Source organism: Chanos chanos, chromosome 5 (genome assembly GCF_902362185.1).
Source record: "Chanos chanos chromosome 5, fChaCha1.1, whole genome shotgun sequence".
Lineage (NCBI taxonomy): Eukaryota > Metazoa > Chordata > Actinopteri > Gonorynchiformes > Chanidae > Chanos > Chanos chanos.
Window position 1 is genome coordinate 14,566,077 of NC_044499.1, and position 10,732 is coordinate 14,576,808.

General features: G+C 40.5%; 2 protein-coding genes across 2 annotated transcripts; both read left to right on the forward strand.

Annotated features, from left to right (window-relative positions):
- Positions 1-2,616: 2,616 nt before the first annotated feature.
- Positions 2,617-5,249, forward strand: ndufa13 (NADH:ubiquinone oxidoreductase subunit A13). Its single transcript, XM_030773834.1, has 5 exons — positions 2,617-2,718; positions 3,581-3,659; positions 3,964-4,035; positions 4,548-4,617; positions 4,972-5,249. Exons 1-5 carry the CDS (start codon positions 2,625-2,627, stop codon positions 5,089-5,091), a joined length of 435 nt encoding a protein of 144 aa, XP_030629694.1. The 5' UTR covers positions 2,617-2,624; the 3' UTR covers positions 5,092-5,249.
- A 1,389-nt stretch (positions 5,250-6,638) lies between these two features.
- On the forward strand, positions 6,639-10,732 carry LOC115813129 (yjeF N-terminal domain-containing protein 3-like). The gene is made up of 6 exons (XM_030775730.1): positions 6,639-6,700; positions 9,224-9,332; positions 9,633-9,743; positions 9,989-10,102; positions 10,231-10,381; positions 10,536-10,732. Exons 1-6 carry the CDS (start codon positions 6,642-6,644, stop codon positions 10,730-10,732), a joined length of 741 nt encoding a protein of 246 aa, XP_030631590.1. The 5' UTR covers positions 6,639-6,641.

Here is a 10,732-nt window from a genome sequence, read left to right on the forward strand (position 1 = left end):
TGGCAGGTTGGGTTGCCTGTACTTTGTTTTTTTCCATTCTGTTAACTTTGTTTTCGCTTCACGTTCTTCACGCAGTTATTGAGGTATTTATTGCAACCAATATTGCAGCATTCAGGCTCACCTTCAACTTAAGGTTCTGGTTCAGTCACCCATACAGATAAGGCATTGAACATTAAAGCCTAACTTTGTTTGAACATTGGTCATGTTAAATGTTTGTCTGGTTGATATTCCACCTGGGAGTTCATAACATCAACTAATCTATCGCAGTATGACAGAAATATACTCTTTGGAGTTGCAAAACTAACATGTCACGTCTTAAAACCTTTGGGATTATTATTAGCAGTATGCATTTGGTATCAGGTCAGGAGAATGGTTTACTAATATAGACAATTCCCCAGTCACCTCCAGTTTGATTTCAGCTTCAGATGCTGAAGTTGAGCTCATCTGTTTTCAAAGGGTTGAGATGTCTTATATTCATGTAGCATAAAAAAAACTGCTGGTCATCTTGCTCCTATCTGTGGCTGTGTTAGTACTTTTCATTTCTTTCATATTACATTATTATCTGGTTTTTGGTTGGTAATTTATGCTTTATTTTACTTTCCTGTGGCCACTTTTTTTTTTTTTTTTTTTTGGAATTCCTCCTCAGTAGTGAGGTCTCGCTCGCACAGACAAAAGGAAAAGGAGGCCTTGTGGATCTCTCAACTTTGCTCTGCGCCCTCCTCACGTGATCCTGGGTGACGTCCCCACCATTCCGTTTCCAAAGGTTACCAGCACTGCTTGCTCTATGACATAGCCCTCTGTTCGCATTGTATAAAGTGACGTTATGATTTCTTAGGTTTACTTTTGTTCCCAGTTCTATAAGGTAATAATAAAAATGAATTTAACCCTTTCGTTGGTTGTTAGTGGTCTGAAATCTTTATTCATAGAACTTAAAGAGACAATTGTTGCGCCAAAATGTGGTCATTCATCAATGTTCTTGTTCTTGTCTGTGCTTTCTTTATAACCTTTGTCAAACTTGTTAATGTGCGACAAAAAAACACACACACAAGCACCTAGAGCCCGACCGATATATCGGCGTGCCGATATTATCGGCCGATATGAGCTACTTGCCGATATGACGGCCGATTAGAAAAGAAACGGAGAGACGGATGTTATGAATGTTGTCGTTGCGTAGTTTGTCCTCTAGAGGGCACACTACAACTCCATTGTTGGCAACATACGTGCGAAAATAACCAATGACAACAATCAGCTGACCCAAGCAGAGTAGCCCAGGACGGAGATCATCTGTGTTGATGGTAAGTTGATAATTGTCGCATGAAATACAGTTCTCCAATAATAATAAACGTCCCCCATCACGTCCCCTCTTAGCCCAAATAAGCTTGACAACATTCATGTCATCCGTGGCTGGTTTTGCTGCAGTAATGTGAAAGCCCGTACATCAGTCAAACATCAAAATTACGTTAGATGGTAGGGTATTGAGTGGTGTAGGCTAAGCTGATTGTATGTTTATTTATTAAACAGTACTGCAGTTCTAGCGAGTAAACAACCAATGGTCCTATCATTTCTCCCTCGTCACTTCTAAAAATTTTCTGGCAACATCGCTTGCAGCAGTTTATGACGGTACCCATTGCTAAATGAGGTTACCCACTAAGGCATGTGTATCAGTTGAGGACCGCTATGCGCGGTTAATGACCTTAATGCGCGGTTAAGCTATGTTTATCTTATTCTTCCTAAATGAAGCAATGGTAAATATATCTGCGACTCGTATGTGTGTCGGCCAAACAAAAATATCTAGCTTCTCTTTCAAATGTGTGGCCTGAAATCCCAAAGTTGCAAATCCTCGTTCCACACACTCTTGTAGTAATAGATGCATTCAACAGCAGCGTTTACTCTAGGTCACTTTACTGCGTAGCCTAAGATGCCATGTTTTAGACAGCGCCAAATGGTGAAAATGGTTTCTCATAGCTTGCATTGGACAGAGTTAGAAGTAATATATATGTTAGGGTAATTCTTTGTTTATGTTATGGGTTTCTGAAAAAAAAAAAAAAAGGAATATCGGCCTACATATCATTATCGGTTTCTTAAATCCTCAAATATCGAAATCGGTATCGGTCTTAAAAATCCTGTATCGGTCGGGCTTTACAAGCAACCACAAAAGCCACATGTAATAATTATTTTAAAGTCACGGAGTACCTATAAAATAGGATGGTGCTTAAATTATATGCCAGTTCTAGTGTCAATACAGGCCCAATGCAAATCGGCCTAAAGTCCATTATGGTGGCAAGGCAAGAGAGAGTTAGAAATCCAAAGTCGGTCTTTAGTCATCGTTGCAGACGTTTAGAGATGATGGAATCAGTATGATTGTTAAGGTAAGCTTGCCTGTTGAAACCGTCCAAGAGATCTGAGCCCTAAACAGCCTGTCATACCACAAACAGTGTCCCTCCTATGCGAACACCGAGGATTTCATGAGGATGTCTGGTGTGAATGTCGATTGTACAAGGGAGGCGAATCACCCATGTGTGGTACAATTTGCAGTTCTTCTCCATGCCGCCGAGTGGCGAAAATGAGCAGGAGAAAACTAAGCGTTAAGACACCGATTTGAATTGTTTAGGGGGAGAGGAAAGATGGCGACGGCCAAGGTGAAGCAGGACATGCCACCTCCGGGAGGCTATCCTCCCTTTGATTACAAGAGAAATCTTCCAAAACGAGGACTTTCTGGTGAGTTAAGTGTACAGTGGATATTTTATGATGAAAAATAAAGAATTCTTGAAGCTGGACGCGCCACTGCCCAGGTCATTTGAAGCTAGCTTGCTAAGCTAAGTTGATTGTTGCGCTTATTGGTGAGCTAGCAAAATATCACAGCTGTGCAATCTAATAGATTTTCTAATGCTAATACCTGTTTATTTAGTGATTACACTACTCCAGTAAAATTTCATGCATTAGAAACAACGTCGTCTTATGTCGCAAAATGGCTTGACACAAGGACAGCTATAAGGTAGGTTAGCTAACTAACGGATACTGTCAAACTATAGGTTGCCTAGTTAGCTAAATTAGCAAACGTGCACTAAATGTGCACGAAACCAACACACAGACACTAGTGTTACGATATTTGGAAATACAGCGTGTTGCACTGTGATATACTGATGTTATTGCTTGAACACGTTACCTGGTTGAAACAAAGGTCTCACAGACTGGATTGACAGCGCCGCTGTACACCCGATCCAGCACATTTAACACAAATAGCATCTAGTCTTATTGGTTTTTTGAGTCTTATCCAGTATGTCTTTCTCGAGTTGGGACCTAAGTAGTTTGCTAGGACATTTCATAGTTAGGTAGTCACATTAAGTGAGACCCCGTATACGAAAAAGCCCAAATTTTTAGTTCGGCTTTTTCCTTACATGCGCCTTCTGCGAGATAAGTTCTTACTATCCATGAGCTGTCGTCTGGACCCTGGTCAAAACCAGTTTGCAGTTTTTGGAAGGATTGAGGAGCTTTTGGAAGGATGGTGATTTCCACATGGAATTTACACAGTGGCAGTTTAAAGAGAACCAAAGAAGAACTGACACATGTTTTGTTACAGGATACAGTATGTTTGGCATTGGCATCGGACTCATGTTGTTTGGATACTGGAGGGTCATCAAATGGAATAGAGAAAGAAGGTAAGAATTTGTTTGGATAATGACTCACTACAGCAGAAAAAAAAGCACATTTAACCATATAAAACCAGTTCATCTCATGCACGTTTTGATAATAAATGAAACTGATGCAAATACTTGTACAAGATATTTTCATCATTGTTTTAGAAGAGAAATTCATACATCATAGTTTTGACTAAGCATCAAATGCTCTTTATATAAACACTTAATTAAGCCTCTTTATTTTGGATATTCACCTTAAATATGCTATTCCACATTAACGTTTCTATCTTCTGTGCTTTGGTTTGTGTTTGTGTGTGTGCTCAAGGCGGTTGCTCATTGAGGAGCTTGAAGCACGGATAGCTCTTCTGCCTCTCCTGCAGGCTGAGGATGACCGGAGGTGAGTTCAGCCAACCATCCCACTACTAGGCCTCCATAGGCTTGACTATTTACTCTGTATTTCTTAGCAGAGACTCTTTAACTCTCAGTTAAACTTATAAGACAGTTGAGAGGAAAGAGGATGTTGGATTGAGATATTTATGCCTGTTCAAAAACTGATGTGCTTCCCTACTCTCTTGTCCTATCATTCTCCACTTAAACTATAGAGTAGATAGGAAAGCAAAATTGTATCCATTTTTGTAGAGTAGTGATACCATGCAGGTCTTAGTGAAAAGCAATGTAAAAGAAAAGGAAAGCAAGAAGGTGAATCTTGCTCATTTAATCGGAATTAAGGGATTATTATGAATTTGACAATAAATTAAGTGACAGATGTGCTGTTTCAGCCATTTTGAAATATATAGCCAAATCTTTATCTATAGGCATGTGAATGCATGTCTTTATCCAGTGAGTTTTGCTGCACTTACATCCTGTAAGCTGGAGAAACAGCAGTTATTGTCCCTTTTCTGCCGGTAGAACATTACGGATGCTGCGTGAAAACCTAGAGGAGGAGGCCGTCATCATGAAGGATGTACCGGGCTGGAAGGTATCCAGTTGTTCTTTTGTTGATTTCCATTTCCCAGGAAAATTCAGTTACGCACTGCAAGCCTTGAACTTTATTTTTTTCCCCCTGTGGTTATTTTTAGAACTTATATATAAATCTTAGTTGTCATGGAGACAATGATATTGAAATCTCTCCCTCTAAACTAAAAGTGAAATACTGATTAAGACATGCAAAGGAAAAATATTCCAACGATATTCCAGAGAACTACGGATTTCTTAATTAGAACAGCAGTAGGATACACACAGACGTGTTGTCTGGTTTGGAGAGAAGTATCCACTTGTTCTTTATGTATCTGTGTATGGTATGTCACATTTATAAATGTGTCTTGCTTGGAAGGTGGGTGAGAATGTGTTCCATACAGACCGCTGGGTCACACCAATGGCAGAGGAGCTCTTCAACCTTCGACCACGCGAAGAACTTCTACACGAGAAGTTTGGCTTCCAGTGGTATGTGTAGGGTCCATCCATCTAGACAAATTCTCCAGTGTAAGCCCAGAAACAGTTCACCCTGGGAGGACAGGAACCTCTGTCATCTGCCCCTACTCAGCCCTGGGATGTTAGGAGCTATCTAATACAGCTTGTAAATGTTCAAACTATTAAATATCTTTTCTTTACTTCCCAAATGTCTCTGTCTCTTACTCTGACTCCTGCATCTTATCAATGGAATGTGCATGACAACATTTCCTTAAAAGGAATTCCTGCATGGTGGGAAGAAGTCGTTCCATAAAAGAAGAAGACAGTTCTGTAATGCTTGGCATAGTTAGCTGTTAGCCTTGAAAATAATGTTGCAGAAATATCAGCAAATGCTTCACAGGTGACCAGTGTAACAACATATATCTATTGGCAATAATCTACAATTGCTTGGGGTCCTTTCTATTATAGCTCAAATTGATAGGGCTGAATAAACACAGGTGTGAACAAACATGGTCTCTTACATAGTGAAACATCCAGGTTCAAAGAGAGGAAGTGACAACGCCTCTTTCTGAAGCTAAGTCAGACATCTGTTTGGTAGATAGTTGCATGCATTGAACAGTTGGCAATCACAGATTGTAGTCTGCCATTACACAGCAATACTGATAGAAAAGGGAGAAAAGTTTTTGTTTTTTTCTCTGTCTTGTCTGAGTGGATTATGTAACCTGCTCATGTATTTTGAGACTATTCCCTGCTGTTTTAAACAGTTAGGAACAAGGGCAACTGTTGGAATGTCTTATTGTCCTTTTGTCATCCACTCAGATTTTATAAACATAATATTCAGGATATCTGAAGTGTCACACCCAACTCTACCTGTGAGTTTACAGTAACGAAAATAAAAAACTAGGTCCCAATTTATCTGTGCTCTACGTGCTCAAAAAGTCTGTCTTACCACAGTTTATGGTATGAGAGTCTCTAGAGTGCTCTCTATAGCAGAACATGGCTGTCGGCGTGAGCAGAGACTTCTCTTAATGGAGTCCACAGGCAGAGCTGCTGATAATAACTTTCTATTTTCTAAATATTTTCTATTTGGCCCAGATGGAATAGCTTCTTCCAGATGACTATCATGAGCCATAAACACCTCTGTGCAGAACCAATAGACACCTAGAATCTTCTGGTTTTGTTATATCTTAGCCCCCAGTCGCTGCAGCCAATCAGCTTGCTTCTCCAGTCTTCTCAGGCTCAGCAATTGGATTATTTTATGCCCACTGAAGCACTGCATATGGACACTCACATTCCAGCATCAGAAAAAAAAGTGAATATCAGCTGAGGAGAGAAAGAAAGAGAGGGGGAGTAATCTTAGAGACAGAGAAAGTAAACACACACACACACACACACAGGCTAGGAAAATAACTTTGATTTGAAGAAATTCCCCAAGAGAGAGAATACTGTTGAATTTGGACCATCTATATAAGGTGGGTAACATAACAGAGTTGAACCAGGTGACACAGACGTTGGGATTTTCTCAGTTCTGCTGCTGTGGAAGAGTGTGTATTGCTGCAGTTGGAACGCGGAGAAGGAACACTTATTGTGAAGATGAATCTGAGTGCAGCTGAGCAGGAGTGTGAGTCCAGGGAACCCCAGCACTATCTCAGGTAAGACACAGTGGGAGAGGGAGGGTAACCACTTAGATAAATGTTGAAAAGGTTTTGGGTTTTTTTTTATGCCTGTCCAATAGGGCTGATAAAGTGACTTTGTCAGACAGATTCCAATATGATGCCTAACTTAAACAGGGTTCTGCAGAGAGAACACGATTTGACTGTCACCATGGTACCCATAAATCTCTCTCTTTTTTTTTTTTGCATGTGTGTTTATATCCACTAGAAGCTAAAGACATACTGTAGTACATATGGTTATGTCTCTGAATACTGTTTGCATACAACCTGACTTTATATTAATAACATACGTAACATTTTGGCGTATTATTTTATCACTGAAAACAGTATCTCTATTCAGATGGAATGAGGTGAAAGCAGTTATTCATATGACTGTAATCTTCTGACACCAATAACAAGCAGCTCTTTCACTCAGTGGGGTAATGGGTGGTACTTCGGGTGTAGACAGGTTTAAGCCCATAAACAAAGGATTCATGATGCCTGTCAAATTCAGTGGTGAAAATCAATATCTCCTGAGATAGTTTTCCACTTTCTGCTGAGCTATCTAACATTGTGTCAGTGCCTGTATTTTAAACTCATAGTTCATTACTCAAATGTTGAGCGCTTGCCTCAGCTCTGAATAAAAACCCATGTAATGACTCATGATTTAATTTATTACAGGCTTAATTCTTCCTTCACACGCACTCACATAATGACAACATAAACCATAAATGGAAATGTAACAAGGAATAATTTCTTAGATAAAGTAAAAGGTGTAAAGTTATACATCTATGTTAACTGGGGGGATAATCTCAGCTCTACCTTCATTTTCTCTGGATATAGGGAGTTTATTTTGAGCCTTTATTCCATTTGAGAGTCTGCGTTTCATCTTGCTGCATGTGACTATCATGCAGTGTACTCTCCTCATCACAGCAAAGAAGCAGGAAAAAAATGCCCTTTATTCAGAAAAAAAAAAAACAGCGCTCCACTCTGGCTCCAGCTTCAGAATTCTCAAAAACTGGCCTTAATTTTAACAATTATAAACTAAATGCTTTGAGTTGATGATATGAAATCAAACATATTTTCTAGGGTGATCTCTGCATCTGTTATTTACTTAAACTTCTTTCACACACCCTTCCTGTTTCCTTATCCTTCTTCTGGGACCCCCTTCCAGGTGAAGCTGGAAAACAACAGAGGGGAGGCAATGCTGGAAACACAGGTTACCTGTAGAGAATCATAATCCCCTGCTTGAGTTTCTCATTCATAATTCACTTAGACTTTGCTGTCCCATTACGTACTGGACACTGTTGCAAATACTACCAAAATCCGAGTAATTAAAGTTTGCGGCATTCAAATAGTTTTGTTGTGCATCTGACGAGTGAGAAAAAGACTGAAAAAATGTTGATGTTGCTTCAGTAGGTTGTAAAATATAGATTTTGTCTTTTGTGGAATGGTGTGGGTTCCTGGCTTCTCTCTGTGCCTCTATCAGTCTGAACAAATTGATTCTACCAAGAGTGTGCAGGCTTACCACCAAGACCTAATCCCTGTACTTCCTCTAACAGCCAGGGGGCATCACAAACATGGTAAAGTATCCCAAGAACATCTGCCACTGAGCCATAGCTTCCTGTCAAGCAAAGTCAGCTCAGCCTTAATCCAACAGTGTGTGCTTCAACCGAAGAGTCAGAGAGAGATACAGAGAGAAAGGCAGATATTTTGGGGATGGTCATGGATTTTTGATCCTCAAGGCTGGAAAAAGCATGTTAATCTAAGGTTTAGGGAGTCCGACTGCTTATCGGAACGCTTTTGAGGTGTCTCAGCTGAAATGGTGTCATATCAATTGACCAAAACCATGCTGAATAGCTTCAGTCATCTCCCACAACGTACTTGTGTCTTAATAAATCAATATTAATCACAATTTCGGGGTTAAACCCTAAAATTCCTTCAAAAGCAAATTTAAAAGTTGTTCAATAATCAAAAAGCAAAGGAAGGACATTTATCTTTATTCTTCACTTGCTAAAAAATAAATAAATAAATTGTCTTTCCTTGACAATAAGCAGTTCTCTTAGTGACACCTTGTGCTGTCTGATCGATACTCAGTATGTGTTCAGGAACTGAGACGCTAAGCTCTTAGAGGACAACAAGCCTGCTGTTAGCCACTCTCAGCTCATTTAAGGTCAGCACTCAAGAGAGGGCTTCTCCTCTAGACAACCTTTACAGTCCTGCAGAGAGTCTATCATGGTGCTTTTATCCTGTAGTGAAGAGCATATCACAGATGAAATGTCACAAAACTGCAAGCTAGCACAATTGCTATGACTTCATTATAAAAACTTCAGATATGTCTTCAGTGACAAAAAAAAAACAAAACAAGTATGCAGAATAACCAACTGAATTATGTTTTTATTTTTGAAAACTCCCCATTGAACAATGGCCTCTTTGGACTTTTGCAATGGAGAAAATATTTTGAGTTCACATCTGCATGCATTTTTCATTAGATATCTCAGTAATGTTATATTTTTATTACAGTAAAGAGGAGGTAGTAGCCATGGAGACAGAGTTGCTAAGTGACTACCGATTTGGACGGCCACAACTGATGGAGATCTTAGGCCATGCATGTGCTGTTGCCATTACGAAGGTCTGTGGGGTTTTTTTTTTCTAGAACATACCTCTCCACACACCTCAAGCCCTTGTTTGAACAAACACTCTCTGAGAGGTAGCACATTTAATAGAGCTTAATCAGTTCTTCAAGGTAAACATCAAATAAATGCTAAGCGACATGGCATCAGATTTCCTGAGAGATTTATAGTATTATCATACATTTCGATGGCATATTCACTTACTTTATCTGTCTAACCATGAAATCCCATTTCTTGACATACCTTCCTAACCATGACATGCTCTGAATGGTATCTGTGCTGTGACATTTTCCCTCCAGGCCTTCCCACTGAGTTCTCTGGACAAGAGACAGCCCACGGTGCTGGTGATCTGTGGGCCGGATCAGAATGGCTGTGTGGGCCTGGCCTGTGCGCGGAACCTGCGTGTCTTTGTGAGTAAACCAGCAGTCACAAGGGGGACCACTGAGTGTGACAGAGTCTTAGGGATCATGAGTGTTTGTATCTGTGGGATCTGGACACAGTTTACTGTGGGTGGTGTGGTGGGCCAATAGCAGTACCTCCAGGAGAGAGACCAGCAACATCCCACACACACACAGTCTGTCAACACCTCAGCAACTGGTGGGAATTCATAGAATCTGAAGTCTGTCTCTTTCTCTCACTGGCTGTCTCTTGATAGGAGTATATCCCGACAGTATTCTACCCAAAGCGATCTCCAAACAGCTTGCACCAGGACTTCACCGTGCAGTGTGAGAAGATGGATATTCCCTTCTTATCATATTTGCCAACAGAGGTGTGTAAATGATTTTTCACATTCACTCCAGCTCATGTGAGATGAACTAAATAAAAAAGCTCAAATTTGTATGAGAAAGTTAGTGATTAAGTAGCATGTAGCAACTAAGGAGTTGCTTTGTTTCACAGGTTCAGCTTATTAACGATGCTTACAACCTGGTGGTGGACGCAGTTTTGGGCCCAGAAACCGAGCTTGCCGCGGTGAGAGAGCCTTTCACCAGCATCCTCACTACACTCAGAGGCGTCAAAATTCCCATTGTCAGCCTGGACATTCCTTCAGGTAATACCCACTGCTTTACCCAGTGCCTCACAGACGCTGATATCCTATCCCTAATAATGTTCGATGACAATCAGCAGCATAGGATTGCAAATGAAATGCTAACTCATCCTATGTTTCGTGACACAGCTAATAGACAAACTGTCTCTGATTACAGGTTGGGACGTGGATGAAGCCAGCGTGGATGGGATCAACCCTGCGGTCCTCATCTCTCTTATGGCACCAAAGAAATGTGCCTGTGGTTTCCTGGGGACGCATTTCCTCGCTGGACGTTTCCTACCCTATGACATTCAGAAGAAGTATGAACTGAATTCACCCAGATTCCCAGGCACAGACTGTGTGGTTAAACTCTGA